The sequence below is a fragment of the Dermacentor albipictus genome, chromosome 6 (assembly GCF_038994185.2).
Source record: "Dermacentor albipictus isolate Rhodes 1998 colony chromosome 6, USDA_Dalb.pri_finalv2, whole genome shotgun sequence".
NCBI classification, from domain to species: domain Eukaryota; kingdom Metazoa; phylum Arthropoda; class Arachnida; order Ixodida; family Ixodidae; genus Dermacentor; species Dermacentor albipictus.
This window is the reverse complement of record NC_091826.1, coordinates 65,280,975-65,305,238: the sequence shown is the minus strand read 5'-3', so window position 1 is coordinate 65,305,238 and position 24,264 is coordinate 65,280,975. Positions and strand designations below refer to the sequence as shown.

At 44.6% G+C, this 24,264-nt stretch overlaps 2 protein-coding genes across 5 annotated transcripts in view; both read left to right on the top strand.

Annotated features, from left to right (window-relative positions):
* Positions 1-301: 301 nt before the first annotated feature.
* LOC139061135 (zinc finger and SCAN domain-containing protein 22-like) lies at positions 302-23,024 on the top strand. Of its 2 annotated transcripts, XM_070540740.1 has the most exons (3): positions 347-1,867; positions 5,547-5,603; positions 7,326-23,024. In XM_070540740.1, the coding sequence occupies exons 1-3, from the start codon at positions 1,672-1,674 to the stop codon at positions 7,808-7,810; spliced, it is 738 nt and encodes a 245-aa protein (XP_070396841.1). In that variant the 5' UTR covers positions 347-1,671; the 3' UTR covers positions 7,811-23,024. The 2 variants fall into 2 exon arrangements, 1 of the variants encoding a protein (XP_070396841.1); XR_011515225.1 differs by lacking the exon at positions 7,326-23,024 and having other exon boundaries at positions 302-4,039; positions 5,547-7,179.
* Positions 7,673-24,264, top strand: part of LOC135912314 (zinc finger protein 596-like) — an 83,933-nt gene continuing 67,341 nt past the window's right edge. For all 3 annotated transcript variants that reach the window (XM_070540739.1, XM_065444714.1, XM_070540738.1), the window contains exon 1: positions 7,673-7,812. The gene's annotated coding sequence lies outside the window, so the exon portion shown is untranslated. The remainder of the gene's footprint in view (positions 7,813-24,264) is intronic.

Below are 24,264 nucleotides of genomic sequence, written 5' to 3'. Positions count from 1 at the left end.
ACGCAAACCCGCCCACACAGCGCCTTTGCCACGGCACAAAACCTACCAGAGCAACACGTGTGAGCGCTCAAAAAATCAGAACAACGCCGCCATTGTGGCCCAAAAGGCGTGGCCATGCAGCAAAAAAAAATAAAGAAGCAGCAAAAAAATGAGAACCCATACGTCATTTCCGCCACACTTTTCTCCTAGTACTTTTCTCCGTGGTACAACAGTATAACAACCGAAAATTCAGGAACCGAAAATTCCGGAAGCGGAAGAACCAGAAACGAAAACCCTGGAAGCGGAACTGGTATGAGCGACCAATCAGGGAACAGCGGCGCACAACCAACGTTGGCGCTACTTAAGCAAAAGCGGCGTTAACGCGTGGATGGAGGGGTTTTAGGTGAGCCGTGTGCACCCTACATCTCGTACACTGCTGGTACAGTGAACTAGAAGCTATTATTCTAGTACACTGTACTGCTGGTACACTCATATAGGTGTTCTGTGGTACACTGTAGCCGCTGTAGGTGGGGTGTCTCGTCTGCATCCCTCCACGGCTAGGGTGGGTACCGCGGCTGCTTGGCTCATGCATGCCGGGCACGCTGATGATCGTGTCGTGCCGATGATCGTGTCGCCATGATCTACGAAGTTTGCTACACAGTACAAATATGGAAAGAAATGGGAGTGAAAGACGGGAGTTGAAGTTTAAGAAGCGCTCAGCACCGCTGCTTTCCGACGACATGGAGAACGTCACGCTCGACGAGTCGAGCAGCGACAAAGCCTCCAACTGTGGATTAAGCCTAGCTCCCGTTAGCGCTTCCAACAGGCTCCGTTTCATCGGCGGTTCGGCATGACACTGCTATGCTGCAACCAGAAGATTTGCAGCGCATTCACCAAGGAGCTGAAAAAGAACTTCAAGCGTTAGCTTCAACTCCTGCGACGCGAAAATTTTTTGATCGCGCTGACGACGCTGCTGCTGGAACAAACGAGCTTGCTACGAGCTTCGTCATTGCGAGTTTGAGAATGCGTTGCTGGTGTGTGTGAAGTGTACGATGTGTGGTGTTAACGTCACAATGCGAAGATATGAGCGGGATTATTAGACTTGCTGTGAAGTAGGCTGTCGAGTGCGGAAACTGCGGTAATGTTGCGGAGGTGGAGTTCACCGCGTCTAAGCAGCGAAAGAAAAGTCAAGCCGTTCGTCGTGAACATTCTACCTGTGCGGGCAATCTGAGCACTGGCAATAGCCTCACCGCCCTAAACGATATTTTGGCGGCGACAAAAGTCTCGCATCGAGGCATGCATTGCAAAACGTGGCAGTGGCATCTAAAAACGAAGCTCGCACCCGCGGCGACCGAAGCTGCCGAAAAGTTGGTCGGGACGTATGCGCGATCAGTGCGTGAAGATAAACGCGGATAACAATGCCGTGTCGTACGAGGTCTTGTGGATGACATGCGGCCACTCATCCCATATCGGCGTCGGCGCGGTGATTGAGCTGTTGACAGGCTGCGCCTTCGATTGTGCGGTGCTCAGCAATTTTCGGCCTTAGTGCGAACAGGTACCAAAAGATGACTCGACCAACGAGGCCTGCAAGAAGGATCATGTGTGCCAGAATAACACTATTAAGAAAGCCGGTGGAATGTGTAAGTTAAAGCTGCACTGATCCTTTTTCAAAGGTCACTGCAAAAGCATGAGATGCGGTACATGACTCTACTTTCGGATGGTGCCAACCGCACCTTCCTTGCTCAACAAGAAACCAGAGTGTATGGATACATAAGTGTAGAAAAAGAACACTGCGCGAATCATGTTCACGAGGGAATGGGCACAGCGCTGCGCACCCTCATTGAATTAAAGCAGAATTGCTCCAGAACTGGCAGCCTTGGAGGCAAAGGTAAGGTCATTGTTGACCTAACTACTAAGCTGAGTGATTATTACATTTGGGCATTTAAATCGCACAAGGATGATGCACAAGCCATTCATAGCGCAGTCATGGCCACATCTCTATCGCTCTATCCAGAAGGCCCAGAACCATGATGTCGGCAAAATGCTGCAAAGGTCAAAGGGGAGCCTGCTCCAAAGCACCACCACAGTCTGCCAACCTTTGTATGCAAGGCATTTCTTGAGCGATGCCAACGAGGAAAGACTCAAAACAACAATGAAAGTCTCCACTCGGTGACATGGGCACCTGTGCCGAAAGAACAGCATGTGTCACTGTTCAGTGTGCAAGCAGCTGCGGCTGAAGATGTAATGAAGTTTAATGCCGGGAATGGGAAAGCCTCGGGTGCCATGCTCAGTGAACCGCCGCTGAATCCTGGCCGCACCAAGCGCATGGCGGAGAAAGACCGCCACAGAGCAACGGCATGTGTACAAAAGCGTGCATCTGCTGAAAACTTGCAGTGAAATGACTTGCATCACTGGAATGACTGCAACCAGGAATACTATATTTCTAGAGGCTGTTAATGCAATGGCAGTAGTAAATATTTTAATATTGTGTAGTGTTATGTATAAAAAATAAGGTTATCTTGTGATTTTGTTTCATGTTCTCAAAATCTTATTCTTTGTGTTTTTTTAAACTTGCAGAAGCGATATCTCGACCTTCAGGGCCCATAGAGCCATTATTATTGCATTGGCATGTAGCTACATCCGTGTAGCTCGAAAGGCCAGGAGCAGGTTTTTGAATCTCGATTTTGGGAATGTGTAAGTTGGCCATTAATTGCACTATATGATAGCCATCTCTAAACATTGAATTTGATTTGCTATAAAATAGTTAACACCTGCCATGTACAATAAAAGCACTCCTAAATTTGTTTTCCTTACAGTTTAGTGTCCAGCCTTATGTCTAAATTAATTTTCTGGCTGGTAGTGTCCTTGCTGTTGTACACATAAACAATAACGAATTAATTTTATTCATCTCTGGAACTATTGGACATACTTGAAATGTAATTTCATTCTTGAAATCAGTATGAGAAACATAAGAACTTAGAGAATTTTCATTAAATTTCATCTAAAAATAAAAAAATTTTTGAAAATCACTTCCCCGCAATGGATCACATGAAACAGGTGCTGACTCCAAGTAAAATTTATTGCACAAGGGCGAAAAATCTAGCACAACTGTATGTGTGCTAGACTACTATATATCATCAACTGTAGACAGCAGATGTGGCACATGCATTCGTGTATGGGGTGCAGCAATGAAACGTGCTGTGGCAGTGTTGCAATCAATGTGAACTTCATGCCGTTTAACATGTCTACCTCATCACCTACAGGCATGTCTAATAGACTGGTGTTTTCAGCCAAGTGACAGTGACAGCAGTATACAGTTTGACGTATTGTGGATCTCATTACATTATTCCCCAACTAAAGAAGGTTTCCTGTATTACGACATGGCAAGGCCTCTTTGTTACTCTGAAGTTTTGTGCAATTTAGAAAGTCAAGGAAGTTGTAATTGAAAATAGATGTGGATAACTGTGACATTGATGAGCATTCATGTCCTAGCTGCAAGCTAGGTAACAGTTCATTCTTGTTGTGATGTGATGATGTGATAATTTTATTTGGAATCCGGCGATTGGGAGGCCCGCACCTGGGGCCGCCTAGATGGCCACTGGGAGCTGCTGCTCCCGTGCGGCTTCCTTGGCTCGCTGGACGGCCCAAAGTTGGTCTTGGAGTTCTGAGCTGAGCAGCACGGCCGACCACTGCGGCCGTAGATTTTCTGGGGAGACTGCCATTTTATTTTGGTATATTTCACATCCCCACAACATGTGTTGAAGGGTGGCTCTAACACACTTGCATAGCTTGCACATATCGCTCTCGTATATATCGGGGTAGAAAGTTTTTAGTTGCACGGGGCTTGTATAAGATTCTGTTTGTAGTCGCTTCCAAGTAACGGACTCAGCTCTGTTCAGTTTAGTGTGAGGCTGTAGTAATACTCGCCTCCGATTTTGATAGAATTTGGTAATATCGCTAAATCTTGTGAATATATCTTTTTCTCTCCAGATTTCCTCCTCCGCGTTCTCCTGACTGATGGAAGTCACTCTTTGCTCAGCTTGGCGAGTAAGACCTCGAGGTTCGTGGTGTGCTACCTTGTTGAGGTTGACTGCGGGAATGTCTGGAGTCATATGCGCTGGGAACCAGAGCAATTGCCTGCTGTTCTTCTCTGTATTGGAGAACTTTGCTTCATTGACTCTGATGATGTGCCATGCCTCGGGAGAGATCCTACCTTTTGCATAATTTCTAATGGCCGCTTGAGAATCACTAATGATGTACTGAGCATTCGTGGAGACCAATGCTAGTGCAATGGCTACCTCCTCTGCGGTCTCGGAATGTTTGGTATTAACTGATGCGCTTGTAAAGGGTTTTTGGGTGTGATCTACGATTAGTGCTACATAGCTATTTCTGTCTGGGTATTCAGCCGCGTCTACGAAGGTTGCTCTGTCTGACCCAAAGCTTCGGATAATTTTCTCTGCTCTACTCTTGCGTCTGCCGTCGTTGTAACCTGGATGCATGTTCTTGGGTATATTTGGTACTGTGAGTTTGTCACAAATTTCTCTCGTTATCGTCCTCTTTTCCCTGTATAGATTGTGGTAATTCATTCCTAGTTTGCTTAGTATATGCCGTCCCGTTTTGGTTTTGGTTAGTCACTCTGCTTGAGATGTTTGTTGTGCTTCTATGAGTTCGTCCAGTGCGTTGTGGAGTCCTAACTTTAGCAAGAGGTCCGTGCTTGTACTGGTGGGAATCCCTAGTGCTAGTTTGTATGCTTTTTTATCATGTTAATTTTACGCTTTTCAGCTGCAAACCAATTGTGGAAGGCTACTATGTATGTGATCTGACTGATTACGAATGATTGTATCAGCCGTATGATACTTTCTTCCTTCATACCTTGGTGCTTGTTAGTAATTCGTTTGATTAATCTCATGGTGTATGTTACCTTTGTGCCTAACTTCTTTACGGTTTCCCTATTTGTGCCTTTGTTCTCGATTACCAGACCCAGCACTTTGAGCTGGTTGACTATTGGGATATTTTGCCCGTTCTCAGTGTGTAGCTTCATTTCCTCATGAGCCTTGTTTCTGTCGTATCCTTTGGAAGGCCTGCCTCTAAGTGTAGGGCGGTACAATAGAAGAGAAATCTGAACTTCATTCTTGTTCAAGAGCCATTTTTCTCTGAAGGTGTGAAAGGTGGATTTAATATATGTCTTGTTCACTTACGGTAAACGAGGCTTCACCAGTGCTAACCAATCACACTTTTGATGCACTAACCGAGTGCTGGCAGGAGCATTGGGACATCTGTTGCTTGAAATAGGAGCCAATCGGATCAAGACTGAGTGCGTATTGAACTTAGTGTTCCAAAACATTGATTTTTTCGTACTAAGAAAAGCTATTTCTTTTATTGAGTAGGTTCGTCACAAGTCAATCAACAATAGTTTGCAATAAATATACGAAATTATATCATACATTGTGAAGAAAAGCATTGTGCCCAAGCCTTTTATGTCTGTCACTACAAAGAAAAAGAACTTAGTGTGGGTGCATCTGTTAATGTTTCTGCTGGCTCTGACAGTGATACTCGTGCTGTTACAGATGTGTCCATGCCTCCTGAAAGAACATCGAACAAGTTACAGTGCTTGGGCTTCCACTGTAAACAAGCATGTCAGATATTGGAACAGCATGCATTTTTCTTTCTTTGCTACATGACAAAGCAGTTTGATCTACGATTGATTTACCATTGTGATGGTGATATGCCTATTTACCGATTGCCACCTATGCTTCTCTAACGGCAAATTCGCTTGCTGCCCCATCATATTAATGAAAAATGAAATAGAAAAAAGTTTTATTGCACTGACCGATATCTAATCAGGCTAAAAGAAATACACCGAAATTTACAAGTAGAGAATGTAATATATAGTGTGAAATATTGACTGTCTTTATATATGTGTGCAATGTGTGTGTGTGTTTGTTGGGGAGGGGGATGCCATTTCATATTGCGGTTGCTGAAGTAATGGAAAAGGGTCATGTAAATTGTTTGCAGTTCACTACTACAACGGAAAAATCACCTTGTTTAATGCTCAACGATGCGGCTGTTCCACCACCTGCAAATATAGTGTCAATGTGATCAGCACTGTGTTTATTCTTTATTTAGTTTCAGATATTTATCATTTTATTTGATATTTGTTTCTTTTGTTTATAATGCTATTTCATTTTACATGCTGCATATATTGTAACATCAGTCGATGCTCTTGTGATGCATTGTATAAATCCTCCTGCAGTACAGTGTTAGAGATAAAAGTAACTATTCAAACTTACTATATTGAGTGTTAACTACAGGCAACATACCAGAAAACATTCTTTCTTTTGCTGAGTTTTGGTATTAAGTACAAAGTTTCTAGCTAAATGTCTTCAGCCAACACTGAATAACAAGCAGCAAGCATCATTTGTTGGTTTAGAGCAGGAGCACTGGCCAAGGAACTAGGGTCGCTCGTGCCTCACTTTCTCTTGAAAATATGCTCAGAGGAGACACACTGATGCAAGATCTCTGGCTGAAGTGGTGTCATACACAAGGTATAAAGTAAAGAAAATGTACTCATATGGCCTCCATATGCAGAAAACTGTCTGTAGAAATTCCATATTGAGCCATAAGATTGGGGTGAAGCCTTACTTCCAGTTTTCTGCCTTTTGTTCCCCCTTACAGCTGAAAAAGGTTCCACAAACTGTTTTTCTTTTAATTGATTGTGGTTATTCTCTGTGTGTTTTGTGCACTTAGATAACAGAAAATAAACATTTGTTCTAGTATTTATATGTGCCGTCAATAAAAGGTTAAGCAAAATATAAAAACTGCAAGACAAATCCAATGTCTATGTATTGGGAATGCAAGATTCTATCTACCAAGGTTACGTATTCTTTTAGTGATAACAATGCATTTTTTTTAATGCTTGGAAGTGGACCTGTATTCTCCTCTACTAGTACTTGTGCTGTCAGTTTAGCCTCTTGTAAATGCTGTGTTGACTCCTCTTTCTTTTTTATATAGTCTCATGTGTTTCTTTTTTTTTCTTTTACTTTCATCTGTGTAAATATTTGATTTCATATGCTTCATGTGTTCAGATATCTAATGATGCTCATGTCATGCTGTATCGTGGTGCAAAAAAACATGTAATACTTAGTATTAATAATTAATAAATAATAATTAACAAATAAACAAATGGTTCTATAAGCAAATGCATAAGTGACTGTTTAGGTGTCATATCGAAATTGGTTGCCAAATCCCGTCTGTGTTCGAGCTATAATGTATGTATTAGAATTTAGTTCCATCAAATAGATGACACAATAGTACATTGACATCCTGTACTCCTTCTGGCTTTGCAGATTCCTTGCGATTGGCATCCCGCGAGCAGTACCTTTCACTCGTGTCCGTATGTAGCCGGCTGCATTGCTGCCGGCAATGCACTTACAAGACTAAGCACAAGAAGCACATGACCCAACACCTGCGTGTTCACACAGGCGAGCGCCCCTTCAAGTGCAACCTCTGCCCAGAAGCATTCACTCAGTTGGGGCACCTGAAAGAGCATGTGCGCACCCACGTGGGAGAGCGCCCCTACAAGTGCCACATATGTTCGGAAGCATTCATTCAGCGTAACTGCCTGACACGCCATCTGCGCACCCATACCGGTGAGCGCCCCTACCAGTGTCACCTGTGTCCGGAAACATTCACCCAGACTAGCATCCTGACGCGCCATTTGCGCACCCACACTGGAGAGCGTGCCTTTCCCTGTGTCCACTGTGGTGCATCCTTTTCGCGGAAAGACTACTTCTTGCGCCACATGTCCTGTCACTCGGAGGAGAAGTCCTAAAGGTCAGGGGCTTCGAGTTTTGTTGTAGATACACCAATTGATCACATCTTTTTTTACGGCAGTTACAAGTTGCATTGAGAAATTTACGGCTCTATCAAACGTACAGCTTTTCTTGCAATAGTACCCACAGGGAAGCTGACGATGCCATATATGAGAATTTCTTATAAAGTGACTTCGTGTCACCTTACCTACCCTAGCTTATTGAAATATTATCTTGATTGTGGATTGGCCTAAAATACGTTCGTGACTGTGTAAATTAGTTTCCTGAAATTACTTGTAAGATAAGAATTGAGCAAGGAAAAGAAAAACGTACAATTGAGAAAGGGCACAATAATATATGCCAAATTTCTTGTCTTTTTCACAAATTTAACAACACTGTGTTGGTGGAGTTCACATTTGATATAATTGTGTTTCCTAGTTCAAATACTTGTGTTTTAGTAACACCTTTTTGTTTATTAGTACTACCACACCACAATGGTGCACATTGTTTTAATACAAACTAAATTATTGTGCCAGCTAATATGTTCTCAAGCTGTTCACAAGCTGAAATGCATACCCAAGCATAGTTTGTTTTCAACTTTTAAACGTCCATTGTCATCTTAAGGTTGAGCATTCGCACACCCTCATAACCCTAGTTGGCACGTATACACCAAGGCAACGACATGAGAAAGTGAGCACGGCAATTTCTGAGAACCCATTGGTGATGTTTAGTGATGTCATGTCTGCAAACGGAGTAAAGCCGGTATGCTGTATTGAAATGGTGTAGTGTAGTGGGCCTCTGGCCGAAAACAGCTGTCAAGATATCCAGACATACAGATTGCTTAGTAAGTTGTGCACATGCACTAGTTTTGCATGTCTAGCATGAATTGATGACAATATGATAATTCGCACAGGTTTACTCAGTGTTACCTATAGGTCCTCGTGATGTAACATATAACAGCTATTGGGCCTGAACTGCTAATTACAGAGTACTGAGTGATTAACACTGCAATGTGCCTCTCCTTTATCAATTTGAAAGTAAATTACAAACGTTTCATGTTCTACATTATATGCCATAGAACTGCGTGAGGGAAAGAAATTTAACAAAAGCACCTAGAGCCAATTTCATTCATTTACAGTTAAATTCGGCTAAAATTATGTGCTGGCTATCTCCTATATGACTATGTAACATACCATGCTTATATACGTATCACTCAGACCTGCTTAGCAAATAGAAAATTCCATCAGGACCCTTCTCGCAGTGAATGTTGACACTAATGTGATTAGCATTAAGGTTGTGTAGCGATAAACTGTATTGCCACTGTCATAATTCGTCATATTGGAGACTTAAATGCAGCCAGGCTCTCTTCTCACGTATACCTCTATGTACACTGCCATTCATCCTAGCAATGCCACCGCAATGTTTATGCATGATGCATGGCGAATATATATTGATGCGTGCCCTGTGTAGATATGTAGATGACAATGAGGAGGTGTGCTTTAATGGACTTTGTGTAGTGGAATTGGTAAAATGCAGAGACGAAGCAGGCATTTTTGTTCTGGTTGTTTTTCAAGAGGCTGTTCCACTGTCTTGCTCAACGTGTTGTCTACTGTTTGCATTGAACCACAACACTGGTAGAGGTGCTGGGTACACAAGCCTGCCTGATGCTCTGGACTCCTCTTGGGAACCGTTCATCCACCCGTCTCTAATTACAACTCCTGTGCATTGCTTCAGTCGGCAGTTGTTAGGCCTTGCTCCCGAGTTCCACCCCCTATAGGAACGTTCGTCAGGTTGCTGTCTACTTCTGCCAATGGCGACCGCCAGCCTGCCACAGGTTTGACGAGTTCCCCAAGACAGCTCTACTCATAGCCCATCCCAGGTAACCCTCCTGTAACCACTGGTTCCCAATCGCTTTCATGATGGTGCACATGGAGACATTGAAGACTGGCTTGACCTGTACAAAGGCGTTGCCAACGTCAAGCGGTGGACTGCTCAACAAAAGCTCTCTCACATGTATTTCGCCCTTGATGGTAGTGCTCGCACTTGGCTTGAAAACCGTGAGACCAACTCACGGTGAGCTGTCGTTGGAATGTTTTCCAACGTTAGCTCATTGAAACATTTGCGAGTGTCGATCGACGGGACAGTGCCTAGCATCTAATTGGGCTGCGCATCCTTACACTGAACGAAACCATAGCAATGTTTGCAAAGGACATGACCCTCTTGTGTTGTAGAGCTGACCCTCATGTGCCTGAGGAAAAGAAGTTTCGATACCTTATTGGTGGCATCAAAGAATAACTATTCGCCGGACTTGCGTGCAATCCACCGAATACCGTGGCTGATTTCATACAGGAACCCACTGGTATTGAATGTGCACTCCATCTAAGATGCAGGCTGTACAATCGCTTGCCCACCAGCATTCCTATCAATGCCGCCGCAATGACCGTTAACAGTCACAACTCCCTCCGCGACCTAATTCGGGGGATTCCTCACAAAGAACTTCAGAAGCTCTGGACACCGATAGTGGGCACACCCGTGGCATCAGTCACTGAAGTCGTCCGTAATGAAATTAGGCAAGCGTTCTCGGCAGATGATCCTAGTCATGAGCAGCATCCCATAAGTTACCCCGACGCTCTGCGACGTCAACCTGCTGTTACGCCCGTTCGGTCGCACTATTAGCCGCCAGGAGCCTTACCTTAGTTATCACCACCAGAGGAAACTTTAAAACATCCGCCAGTTGTGTCGATCCCGTCCTATCGTCAGCCGCTGTCAGCTGCATTCTGGTCACTGCCACAAGACGAGGCTTTGAGGGTTCTGCAAATTCGAAAAACGGACGTATGGCACACTGTCAATAGGCACCCCCTCTGTTATAACCGCGGAGGCATCGGACATATTGCCTGCTTTTGCTGGTACCACAATGCCTCATTTCGCCCTCGTCAATTCTGGTCTGACCGTCACGCACCTGTGATAACTACAGGCTATACCGCGATGACACTGCATTTCAAGGTCATTTGGTAATGCATACTCTGAAAGATGACTCTTCCTAATCATCAGACTGATTTCAGTTGATGGTCACGCTCTTCGTTCTCTGCTCAATCATCTTCACCAAATGGACATCCTTTTGGTGACCTCCAGAGAAGAAGGTTACCCAGCCCACGCGGGGAAACTAGCGGCGGTGAATTCTGGAAGTAAGTTTGCAGGCCGACAACAAGACAGTGAAAAATCTCCAATAAACCCGCTGCAGGACGCCATGACACTGACGCACCCTGCTACCGCCGAAATTGGGAGCATAAATCTTATTGTTTCCATTGAAGGACAGCAAGTGACAGCACTAGTCGACACTGGTGCCGATTATTCCACAATGCATCAAAGTCTAGCCACTCACCTTAAGAAAGTAAAAAACGCCCTGGACGGGACTCAATATAAGGATTGCAGGTGGCTAGCTCTTCATGCCTGCTGGAAGCTCTACTGAGAAAATCACCATTGGAGATTCTTCATTCATGGATACTTTCATCGTTCTTCCATCATGTTGCAAAGATTTAATCATGGGCATGGATTTTCTACGGGAATATGGCACCATAATCAACATCCCAGACCATTCAGTTATGTTTCATATGAGTCCTGACTTAATTGCTTGCTCATTGACCCAACACAACTCCTTTTGTTTAATCAAAAACGGGGTGATCATACCACCTTGGTCATGTATCCTTGTTTCGGTGGTATGTGAAGTACGGTTCCATTCTGAAGAAGTGGCAGACCAAGTCGCCCCATTGTTATTGGTATGTCTGTTGCATGAGGCATCATAAATATTACCGATGGGCGCATGAACTTTTGGTAACCAATTTTAGCACAGAGCGACGGCATCTATCAAGGGGCATGGCTGTGGCCTATTTGGCAACATTGCTGATGTTCGTGGCTGCTTTTCAGTACTCAAGGAAGTGTCTGCATAAGACCCAGCACCTGTGCTTGACGTAAACACTACTTTACCGGAACACAAGTGAAAACGGCTTTTGGAATAACTTGCATTTGGAACAAGCAGCGGGAATGTCACGTCCGCGTGATGTCGTGGGATGCGCGAACGGTCCGCGAAACTTGGCCAAGGGCAGTTGCAGCAGCGAATCCAATGTTACTTATCACTGTGTGCCAACGAGTGAAGCTCTCCATTCGAAGTGGTTAAGGGCCGTACCTCTGCCACAGCGCATTGGCAGAGAGCCGAAAAATTGCGTAATTTGCTCGCTGCACTTTCGTCCAGAGGATCACGAGTTCAATGCCGACTTACTGAAGTCGTGTGGAGTGCCTTTCAAAGCAATGCTTTCCCGTAGCGCTGTTCCGTCTGTCTTGCCTGGATTCTTCGAAGCGCAAGAACAACTGCAGGTCGAAGATGTGGCAATGAGTGCGGCATTTGGTTTTCACGAAGGAAAAGCTACAAATGTGCGAATATGCACAGCCATGACATACAGTTGCCGTCGTGGTAGTATGCAACAACGCCGGCAGCGTGAGCCCTCAAGAGCAGGTCATGTTCATCAGTGCTTAAATCGCTGAAGTCGAGCCCAGCATCGAGAGCCAATGTGTCATTGTCAGGGTCGGCATTGCAACCAGCATCACAGTTGACGTCATAAAATAAAGAACCAGCTTATTGTCGCGCACTTTCCCTTTCGCTAGCCACCATGTAATTCTGCTTTAGTGCTGCTGTCTTGGCTCTGTGTCTGGCCGCGCGTTTGCGTTTTGCGCAGAAAAGCCGTAGCGCTGTCTGCGGGTGCCGTTTTACTCCCTGATGATGCAACAGTCAATATGAGACCATGACGTCACCACTCCTCGATCGGAGGGCGGGTGATTTGGACTGCGCTAGAGGTACGCGGATGCTTCAGAACGCATTTTCTCTTAAAAGAAGTCTCTTCTTCGCATGAAACAAGCGTTTCGAGGTTTCTGGGATGGTATCCCAATAGTCCAGGTTGACTTAATATTAACCTTTAGTGTCCCTTTAAAGTGCAAGAGCAAATGATCACTGAGACCAGAGAGGTAAGTTATAGGAGATATGAATTCTGAGTGTGTAGAAAAGTTTAAGTCCAATGTATTCGATGATTCAGTCCTTGTTAGTTCTCTCACAAGCTGCATGAAATGGAAGCAATGGAACATGTCCAAGAAATGATTATCGAAGGCTAAATCAGAGGGCAAAAAGAAATATGTGTATCCGCTTCCCTGCTTAGACAATTTACTTGATAGGCTTTGAAACGCGCATTATTCCTCTTCCATGGACTTAACAAGTTAGTATTGGCAAATTGAAGTAAACCCTAGAGACAGCAAGAAGACCGCTTTTATCACACCAGTTGGACTATACAAATTTAAGGGCTTGCCTTTCGGCTTGTGCTCTGCGCCTGCTACTTTCCAACAGCGTATGGATACCGTGCTTTCAGGGCTGAAGTGGAAAATCTGCTTAGTCTATCTAGACAATGTCATAGTGTTTTCCGCAACGCTTGAAGAGCACCTTGACTGGTTTAAAGGGCTTCTGCAGTCAATACTGTCCGCCGGCCTCTCCTTAAAGACGGAGAAATGTCACTTTTGCTTTGTGGAGCTAGTTTCTTGGCCACATCATCAGTTGCGTGGGTGTTTGCCCGCATACTAACAAAATTGTCTCTGTCACACAGTTCCTTGTGCCCTCAGATAAAAAGCTGTCAGGCACTTTCTGGGCCTCTGTGCATGTTATCGGTGCTTTATTGCAGACTTTGCTTGCATTTTATCGCTGTTAACTCGCCTCATGAGGGATGACGTTGCTTTTGTATGGGTGATGAACAGCAAGCTGCATTTACCAAATTGCGGAACTGTTTATAAATGCCCCTTGTGCTTGCCCACTTTGGCGAGACAGCTCCTGCAATGCTTCACATTGATGCTAGCAAAGTTGGTCTTGGAGCCGTGCTTGTGCCATATGAGGGGGACACAAAAAGTGATCATGACCTTGAGTTGCTTGGCCTGATTAATTTCTTGAACAGACGAACTCAGACCACACGTAAGGCTTTTGCAAGAGTATTGTTATTGTTTTGCTTAAGGAACAAAGTTCAGTACAAGGTGAACTTCTCTTCGAGCCGATCCAAGTATTTGATCGTCGTTCCTGCTGCTCTTTGTTGTGAAGTACTGGAAGCATGTCACAACGAGATCACTTCTGGGCATCTATGATACATGCGAACGCTGAATGGAGTGCGACTAGGATACTATTGGCCATGACTGCCCATTGCCGTGAAACACCCTTATTTGGACCTGCCTGGATTGTCGGTGGCGCAAGTCACCTCCGACGAAACCAGCCAGCTTTCTACAACACGTTCAAGTACTGCAAACGCCATTTGACCAGATCGGAATGGACCTCTTGAGCCCATTTCCTATCTTTATTATGAGTAACTGCTGGGTTATAGTAACCGCCAGCTCTCCCTCATCTCCAAACCGCCGGAGTCAAGTTCGTCCCTTAGTCCGACCCTACGACACGTTATAGAAGAGCAAGTGTCCGAGGTCCTCCCTCTGGAACGGACGCCTCAACTCGCTGCCCCATTGACTTACGCCGTCGCACGACCACGACCGCTGATCTTCCGTGCTCTGCCTCCGATGCCTAGCCCTGTTTTTACCGCCACATCGCCACGACCTCCAGCCCATTGAGTAATTAATCTATGGCGCACACCGGACAATCGGCGCATCTGCCATTTGTGCGGTATTCCCAGACTCATTGCACGCCTATGCCGCCGCCGTCCACTTCATCCACGTGACAACCCACGCACAGCCGCGTACGACCATCCGTTGTCTTACGCTCCAGGCAGCGATTCACCCCTTCCCCGCCCAAGCCTTCGCCCAGTTTCCGACCGCCGTTCTCCTTCTCCTTGTCGTTGCTTGCTCTCCTCGATGTGTCAACGTCCCTCTACTGCTGACACGGAAAACTAAGTGGCGCAGTTCCCGAGGCAAGAAATGCATCATCTTCACAACTCTCAAGCCCTTTTCTTTCGCTGCCCAACGTTATTGATGTTGCTGTTGAAGGTGTCTCTGTGCTTGCCCTCATTGACTCAGGTGCCGCCATATCTGTAATTGCCGAAAAACTATGCCGCTCAATACGAAAAGTCATGATACCTTTCTTTGGTCTTTTACTTTGCACGGCCACAGCACAGCACGTTCAGCTGGTGGCTGCGTGCACTGCCAGACTTGAAATTCAAGGAGTGCTCTACTCAGTCGAGTTCGTCGTTCTTCCCCACTGTTCCCACGATATTATTTTAGGTTGGGACTTTCTCTCCCGTCACCAAGCTGTCATTGATTGCTCCCGTGCAGAAGTCGCCTTCTCTTCACTTGGCAATTCCATATCTGATGACGTTTCCCTTTCCTGCACCAAATTGTCCATCACTGACGACATCCATATACCTCCGCAAGCATCCATTCTGACACCTGTATCCTGTTCCATTGCCTCCGGCTCTACCGTACTCTTCATGCCTTCTAGTGCTTTCGTTCACCGCCACCTCTCACCACTCCCAACTGCGCTGCTTAGCCTTCAAGCTGGTGCTACTCACCTTCCTATATACAACCACTTCCCATTCCCGTTTACGCTGCTTTGTGGTGAATCTCTCGTCACTGTGGAGCCTTATGACACCATTACCACGTCGGAACTTCCTGTTGGATCGTCAGAGGTCAACACCCTCTACTGTAGTCCTGTACCTGCCACATCGCTTGAAGATGTTTTCAGCCACGTTATCGAAAATGCCTTAAGCCCCATGCAACGCCATGACCTCCTCCGTCTCCTCGAGAAATTTCGCCTTGCTTTTGACAGCCATAGCACTTCTCTGGGCCGAACGACGTCTGTATGTCACCGTATTGACACCGGTTCTCACTCACCACTACGGCAGCGATCCTACCGCGTATTGTTGACAGAACGACACGTCGTTGATTAGCAAGTAGGTGACATCCTAAAGCGTGTTATCATTCAACCGTCCGAGAGCCCATGGGCATCGCCAGTTGTTTTAGTTAAAAAGAAGAATGGCTCGATCCGCTTTTGCGTGGATTACTGTCGCCTAAACAAAATAACCCGAAAGGATGTTTATCCATTGCTGCAGATCAACGATGCCCTCGACAGCTTACAAGGCGCAGAGTTCTTTTCCTCCCTCGATCTACGCTCTGGTTATTGGCAGGTACCTATGGCTGCAGAAGATAAGCCTAAAACTGCTTTCATCCCACCAGATGGCTTATACGAATTTCGTGTGATGCCATTCGGACTTTGCAACGCCCCCGCGACTTTTGAGCGGATGATGGACACTATTCTTCGTGGCCTCAAATGGAACACGTGCTTGTGTTATTTGGATACTGTAGTAGTGTTCGCACCAGATTTTCCTACTCACCTTCATCGCTTGGAGCAGGTTTTATGCTGCCTGAGTGACGCTGGCCTCCAACTAAACCTGAAAAAATGTCACTTTGGGGCACGCAAGCTTACAATTCTCGGACATGTTGTGTCGAAGGACGGCGTTCTCCCTGATGCTGCTAAGCTTCGTGCTGTTAAATAATTCCCGAGGCCAACGTCTCTAAATGACTTGCGCAGTTTCATTGGCCTCTGCTCGTACTTCTGCTGCTTTATTCGAAATTTTGCTTCGATTACGGCACATCTGACAGCTTCTTCGTGGAGACCCCAATCTTTTGCGTGGTCCCCTACTTGCGATGATGCCTTCGCAATGCTACGTCGCCTGCTCACAACACCACCGATACTGCGCCATTTCGATCCAACTGCTCCCATGGAAATCCATACGGATGCTAGCGGTGTTGGTCTTGGTGCTGTGCTCGCCCAGCGAAAGCCCGGCTGCCAAGAATATGTTGTTGCTTACGCTAGCCGCACTCTCACGAAAGCTGAAGCAAACTATTTTGTCATAGAAAAAGAATGTCTCGCGATCATCTGGGCCATCACAAAATTTCGTCCATACCTGTACTGCCGGTCCTTCGATGTCGTTACCGATCACCACGCTCTTTGCTGGTTGTCGTCTCTCAAGCGTCCCTGCGGACGCCTAGCTCGGTGGGCGCTGAGGCTCCAAGTGTACGATATCGAGGTTGTCTACCGCTCAAGCAAGAAACATGCCGATGCTGATGCTCTTTCGCGCTCGCCTGTCCACGCCGACATCGTCAGTGTCTCCGTCCTAGGCGACCCACTTCTCCCATTTGCTTCTGTCGACATGGCTTTGGAGCAGCGCAAGGACTCCTGGATTTCATCTTTGATAGATTACATCTCTGATTCACCTACACGCCCACCATCCCGAGCATTACTCTGACAAGCTTCGCACTTAGCCATCCGCGGCGGAATTGTCTATCGCCGTAACTACAGTTCCGATGGCCGCAAATGGCTTCTTGTAATACCTCGGCAGCTCTGCACTGATGTATGCGCCGCTTTACACGCCGACCCTCAGTGTGCACATGCTGGTCTCTTCGAGACCTACACCAGACTACGTCATACGTTTTATTGGCGTCGTATGTACACATTTGTGCAAAAGTACATTCGCTCTTACACAGAATGTCAACGCCGGAAGCCTGATACTTGCTGCCCTTCTGGACCAATGCAACCTTTGCAGTGCCCTTTGCGACCCTTTGACCAGGTTGGGATAGACCTATACGGGCCTCTGCCTACACAGCTGCTGGCAATCGCTGGGTCATTGTGGCTATAGACCATCTCACGAGGTATGCAGAAAGGGCCGCTCTGCCAGCCGCGACGGCTTGTGACGTTGCCTCCTTCCTCCTTCAACGCTTCGTTCTACGTCACGGCGCTCCCCGCGAACCCCTGAGCGACCGTGCCCGTGTCTTTCTTGCCGATGTCATTCAAGAACTTCTCGCTGAATGCCCGATTATTCATCGCTGTAGCAGAAGCTTGATGTGGGTGAGTTGGTTATGCATACTTGATGAAATGAGCGCTACGAAGACGCGGACGAAAGAACAACATGTACGACAGACAAGGCGCTAGCGCTACGAAGACGAGGACGAAAGAACAACATGTACAACAGACAAGTCGCTGTACCACCGCATATCACCCGCAAACAAATGGATTGACAGAGCGCTTTAACCGAACTCTTGGCGACATGCTTTCATGTATGTCGCCTCCAACCACATCAACTGGGACCTCATCCTTCCCTGTGTCACATACGCCTGCAATACCGCACCCCAGACAACGACAGGCTTTTCTCCCTTTTTTTTTCTATATGGCCGCGAACCATCATTTCCCATTGACACTATTCTTCCTTACCGTCCCGACTTATCAGAGGGTACACCGGTTTCCGAAGCCGCCCGGTATGCAGAAGAATGTCGGCAACTAGCTTGCTCCCTTACAACACAAGAACAAGCCCTACAGAAATTTCGCGTGACGATGGGCGCCCCCACCACCAGTTTTCACCTGACGCTCTCGTTTGGTTGTGGGTGCCTCCTACTTCGACACCAGGTCTCTCCTCAAAGTTTGTATCCCAATACCATGGGCCCTACCGGGTTCTGCAGCAAACTTCTCCAGTGAACTACGTCATCGAACCTCTGACGCCCCCTACGGACCTGTGTCCCCGATGCCGCAAAACTGTACACGTAGATCAGCTCAAGCCGTATCATGAGCCCTTCTTCCTCACGACGCCTTAGGCCTCCTGTGCGGCTTCATCTTCAGCGAGCGGGGAAATTGTAAGGAAGAAGAAGTGCACCATGCAGAGCTCCGCAGCCGGATCGCCAATGCTACTGAAGTGGGGCTCGGGCTAGATGCTGTTTCTGGTGTGACTGGCTGAGCCTACGCTGCTGCGTCTTCTTGTCCGCGTCCTTCGTGTCGTCCACAGCCGTGTCGTACTTTTTTGCCATATAGCAACTAACTATCTTACTCGCCACACTGAAACAAAGTCTACCCAAAGAGGCACAGCAGCAGAGGTGGCTCGATCTTTCATAGAGAATGTTGTCCTGAGACATGGTGCACCTACCATAGTCTAACAGACCATGTAGTGGGACGGTTATGACTATGGTAGGTGTAGTGAACAGTCCGTGTAGTGAGACTGGGGGAATGGGGAACGAAGAAGCCAGCTTTGTTGTGTGGTTTTTCAACAGGCTGTTCTGCCGTCTTTCTCAGCATGTTGTTGTCTCTTGTTCGTGTTGAACCACGACAATACGATGCAAGTTCGATTCTGCACAGCACCAGAGATATTTGTAAAGGATTGATATTTTACGTTGATGAGTGCCACACATACCCACTGGCACATACCCAATGACCAATGGTGGCACCAAAGGGGTTCATGGAAGTGCAACATATCTATTGTCATATAATCAAAGACCCAGATTCTTCAGCACAGGAACACGGTGCTGAGCCCATTAAACCAGTGACTCAAGTTAACTGGAAAATGGTTAGAGACAGTGATAGCTACCGAAAAGGGAGTAATGTATCCTAAGAATGCCAATCGAATTAAAAGGTCAAGCAGTAGCTGGAAAAAATGTTGTTGGTGCTTTGTCTGGCACCTAAAGCTTCTGCTGGTGTTCAGGTTTTGGTATGTGTAAAACATGTGCCAACTGGAGTCTCTACACAGGTGCATTCAGCAGTATTGCAGCTTCAGAGCCCTATCTGAGCAATCCAGTAACTTCAAAGAGTACAAGTGCCTTCCTACCAAGCCTCCAGAGCTGCATAACGAAATTTAGTGAAGAAGATAGCCAGAATAGCAACAGCTAGCAGGGTGTGTCTTGCCCGACAGCATGCTGCCACAGGCATTCTCACTATAGCCTGCTGAGCAGGAGCCTCCACAGTTGCATGCAGCCGTGGTCACTGCCACAGTCCTCTCTTTTCCAGCTTTGTAGCAGTTAGATTGTTTTGTTGAGAGCTAATGTCAGTGAATCTGGCCAGCACCCACTATTTGCCCTTTGCACTACGTTCTCGTATCTGGGTCCTACTGTCAGCTTCATATTTGGAGAATTTCAAAGAGAAGTGTGTTGGCCCAATTGCTAGTAAATATAGTAAGTGAGGGAACTTGAGCAAGTTTGTTATTTGCAAAACAAGTAAGCACGGCGCACACGACAGAGGTGTAATGGTCTACATTCTATATTGTGTTCCTTTGTTGTACTTTAATTTATTTAGCTTTTTTATGCATGCGTGCATTCAGTCACACGCATGCAGGCACACACATGAATTCTCTCCCTTTCCAGCCCACTGGGCATAAGGCAGAAGTGAAGAAAACCTTCACATATAAAATGTCTTGTGCACTGTTTTATCCTTGGCACATGCTTTCATTCTCACCCATATACCAGGTGTTTCTGAGAAGAATATTAGTAATTTTTTTAAATTGCCTGTCGCAGATAGCAAAATTCTGGAACTTGAGCTGATCTACTCGAAGAGGCAGACATGCACGTTGCAGTATTTACATTGGGACCCCTTCCTGTATACAACTGTTCTTATACTAAAGTAGTTATCAATAAAATTGAATTGAGAAATCAAAATGGCATAATCGACTAATTAACAAAAGTTCAGTGATTATATTTTCAACCAGTTACATTATGGCAAATATTGCACTTTATGTATAAACTGTAGCCGGTCAGACTGCAAAGCATATCTACTTAAAAAGAATTCTATTTGTGTCACCATATTGACATATGTGTCATCAAACTTGCGGTAAAAATGCACTCATTTTAATTACTTTTTTAATAAAATGCCACTTTATGCATTAAAGCAGAAGAATAACTCGACCGTCAATGTATTTCTTCGCAAAGTTCAGGAAATATGTCGAAATTAGTGTCATCCTGAGAATTCATTTCAATTGAATCTGCCTTGTAAACTTACTGGTTGCAATTTCGAAATGGCAATATCTGCTGTAAGGTTTCTGTTCCTTTATTCTGTATTGTTTATCTCAGTGCCTGTGAACAGCTGTACAGCTTTGGTGACAGGTCACTAGTACATAAAGAAGCATGAACATAACAAAAAATGAACACAACAGCATTTCTACCATTATTGCACACGGTAGTAGATATACAAGGCATAAGTGCTTAAGAAAATTAAGAAATAGATGTGCTTGAGAAATAATTAGTTCAAAACTCAGAAAAGTTTTGTTATTTAGCCGATTATGCCTTTTCATTTCTTGTGCAAATAATGTCCACCTGTATGAGCTGTCCAGCTCAAGGATTAGAATTGTGCTATCTGCCACCGGTGATTTCTGAAGATTCATAAAAGTCTTTGCAGGAATGCCCAGTATATGAGCTGGTCATTGTTTGGGTGATATCATTGCAGTATCTGATTCGAGCTTACATTTCAAACCCATTCCAGAATAGCCATATTTTTTCAATCTGTATTTGTATAACATGTCTTGTAAACCTCTTGTTTTCGTTGATGTAGAATAAATGTTAAAGTTTTATAGGCTTTAATGCTATGGAGCTGTTTCTCCTATGCGACCCTGTAGATTCACTCTGTTGTTCTACAGCTAAATTTGCTACGGTCTTGGGTATATGTGTACCTTCTGTGTTTTGTCAACATGTTTGCAATGTGAACGTAGACTCTGACTTTGCCTTGTATACCGCTTTACCGTCAATCCTCATGCAATCACATGTAACACTTAACACACTTTAATGATGTCCTGCATGGTCTTATAGCTGGCCATTTGACATAATGGGCTTCCATTCATCCAAAAGTATCAATTTGAGCTTAAGATATGCTCACACACGTTCATTAGCATAAACTACCGTGAATTGGCAAATTTAAGAAGTTGACAGCATTATCCTTAGAGGAGCAAATATCGACTGTTTCAAATATGAATGAAATACATACATATAATAAGTATTGAATATTTGAGCAAATATGAAATATTCAAATGTGAACGCATATATTTACAGCAAGAATGTTTATTTCACTGTAATTAGGTAATATAGATTTGTTGACACGTGCAGGTAAGACAGCTATCAGGGACAAAGGATCGGTTTAAATATAAAATCGATGATTGTCACTAGATATGCTGCACAAATAACTTTACGTCTTTGGAGCCTTGCCGTAAACAACTTTTCTAAAAACGAGTAACTGCTGTATGACTAGCTTTCCAAAAATGTGAAATAAATGGTTGGCAATTGCTGGTAGTAGTGGAATGAGAAAAGATAGCAAAATCCAACACACATGTTGGAATTTATGTGAAACAAAGATTTAGTAAAGCAGTTGATGAAATGCTTTACAATTATTGGTGACACAAGCAGTTTAGTTGCTTTCATACTATGTTACATGTAATCTCATGTAATGTTTGTCATGTAGGTTTCCACTGCAAAACAGAAAACAAAGCTTGCATTGCCCATTTTGTTTCTGCATTGCTTTAAAAACTTGCTGTCTGACTTCGTATAATTTACGATTGTTTGCTTTACAACTTTACACAAAAAATGAAAAAGAAAGTGTATATACATATATATATATAAGGAGGTGAGGGATATTACACAGGCTTCTGTCTTATCAACATAGCTTTTTGTTTCGTAAACTGCCATCCTGTAGGATACATTTATACCAGTGAGATCATACTGAAAGTTCTCAGCTGCCCCCGCAGTTTCCCGGTAGTCTGTTGAAGTGCTTCTGTGCTTTTCTAATCCATCTAACTGCTTTTTCAGCTCATTTCAGACACCACTACTTCATTGCAGTTAATAGCAAAAACGGGAATGAAGCAGCACTCTGATTTTTGATGTTTCAATTGAGGTTATTAACAAGCGACCGCCTATTGCTTACACACGGCTTGTCCACTGTGAAATCTCCTTATACTAACATGTATTGTAATTGCTATCGTAAATGTCCTGTGCAAGCTCATTCAATGACTCTGAGACACATTTTTGGCTGCTCCGAATGTTACTCCAAAAGGACATTGGCCAGTCAATAATATCACTTGGTATCGAATTTTAAGGTGTTCAGAGGAAGTGATGCAATCCCAATTATGCTTAATCTGGCTTCATGTATAGTAGCTGTTTACATTGTGTATTATGTCACAATAGGTAAGTTTTGTTCTTTGAACCGCACTTGCTTTCAGTTTGTGCACAAGTGACATTCATTAATTGTCGGTACCGTAGTACCACATGGTGTACCTCGAATCACTCTCTTAATTTTTTTAATGTTTGAGAGGTCAGTAATGTTTACGTTGTTTTAGCAAACATGTTTCGTGCACAATAGTTGTATGAAGGTGCCATGTGTGTATCATTTTCTTCATGTATTTGTAGAAACCATCATTTGCTTTATTCCAGCCTGTATTGTACGCCTTTGCATCCAAAATAAAGGTTTTTGTTATGGTGCTCCATAATCTGGAGTCAGCTTTAAGAAAGTATTGTTGATACTTGATTAAGTCCCTTATATCCTTTGTACATTTTCTTGACATTTTGCTGCATGAACAATTCCTTGCCTGTTGTGTAATATCAATTTTTGTCAGTGCATTTATAAAAAGAAGCGCGTAAAGTAATTAGAGAGTTTTAGAATAGGGGCCCCTATAGTTTGGGGCCCCAAAGAGCTTTGCGGGTGTTAGCGTTGGGGCACGTAGGAGTGAAGAGTTCTAGAATAGGGTTTTACGTTTGCGGATAGCGTCTTGCGTTGACAGCGCCACTATGGCGTCAAAGAAAAGCTATTAGAAATAATTAAATAAAATATACCATTTTATGATAGGAATAATAATTTTGACTTGCGTGTACTCGCATTTAATTACAATTTAGAGGCTATTCTGTAAGTAGCAAACAATTAGTTGCGTTTAGTTTTGAGCAAACCAACTTTACTAGCCTTCACCAGCCAAGCTTAGCCGTGTTAGGCCTAAAATCCACAATCGAATTCAAAATCAGCATCTTCTAATGAGTCAATCTTCATAACACACGCTAGTTGAGAGAAAGCGACAACCGCAGTCACTTCTCCTAGCTTGCGAACTTCACGCGTTACCGCAAATCGAACCCAGTTTGGTGCTAGGTTAGAGCCGTCGCTTTGATGGGTGCCGCCATGTTTGCCGACGCAAAACTTTTGGGGCCGCTATTTGGGCTCCCGCTAAATCGGTGAAATAGCGTTCTCAACGCACAACCCAAAGGCAGTTTGCGTCTAGCGCATGCGCAGTGGCTTCGACGCTATTTCTTTGGGGCCCCAAAACGTTTGGGGCCCCTATTCTAAAACTCTCTATTATTCTGAGTGCATTTAATTTTCGACTTTTTTTTTTACTTGTGCATAGCTTATTTGAACATATTTCTGATCATATTCCAGACACTAGGTAAAAAAAAAAAAAACCCTTTTGCCTTTGTGGAAGCAAAATGTCGCGGTTTTGCTGTCACTCAGTTAAGGAGATGAAAAAAAATCCATAACAGCTAAAGTAGGAGCACGACTGGCAAAAGCTGTGTAACAATATGATTTTGGTTTATGGGATAAATAGAAACTGCAAATAAATGGCACAGTTTCTTTAGAAATGTGCTAATGTGCAGAGGATATTGTATCTGAAGAAAGTGTTAAAAATGTTTAAAATTGTTTTAGGCCGTGAAACCACACAAACGGTTTTGGAAACATAGG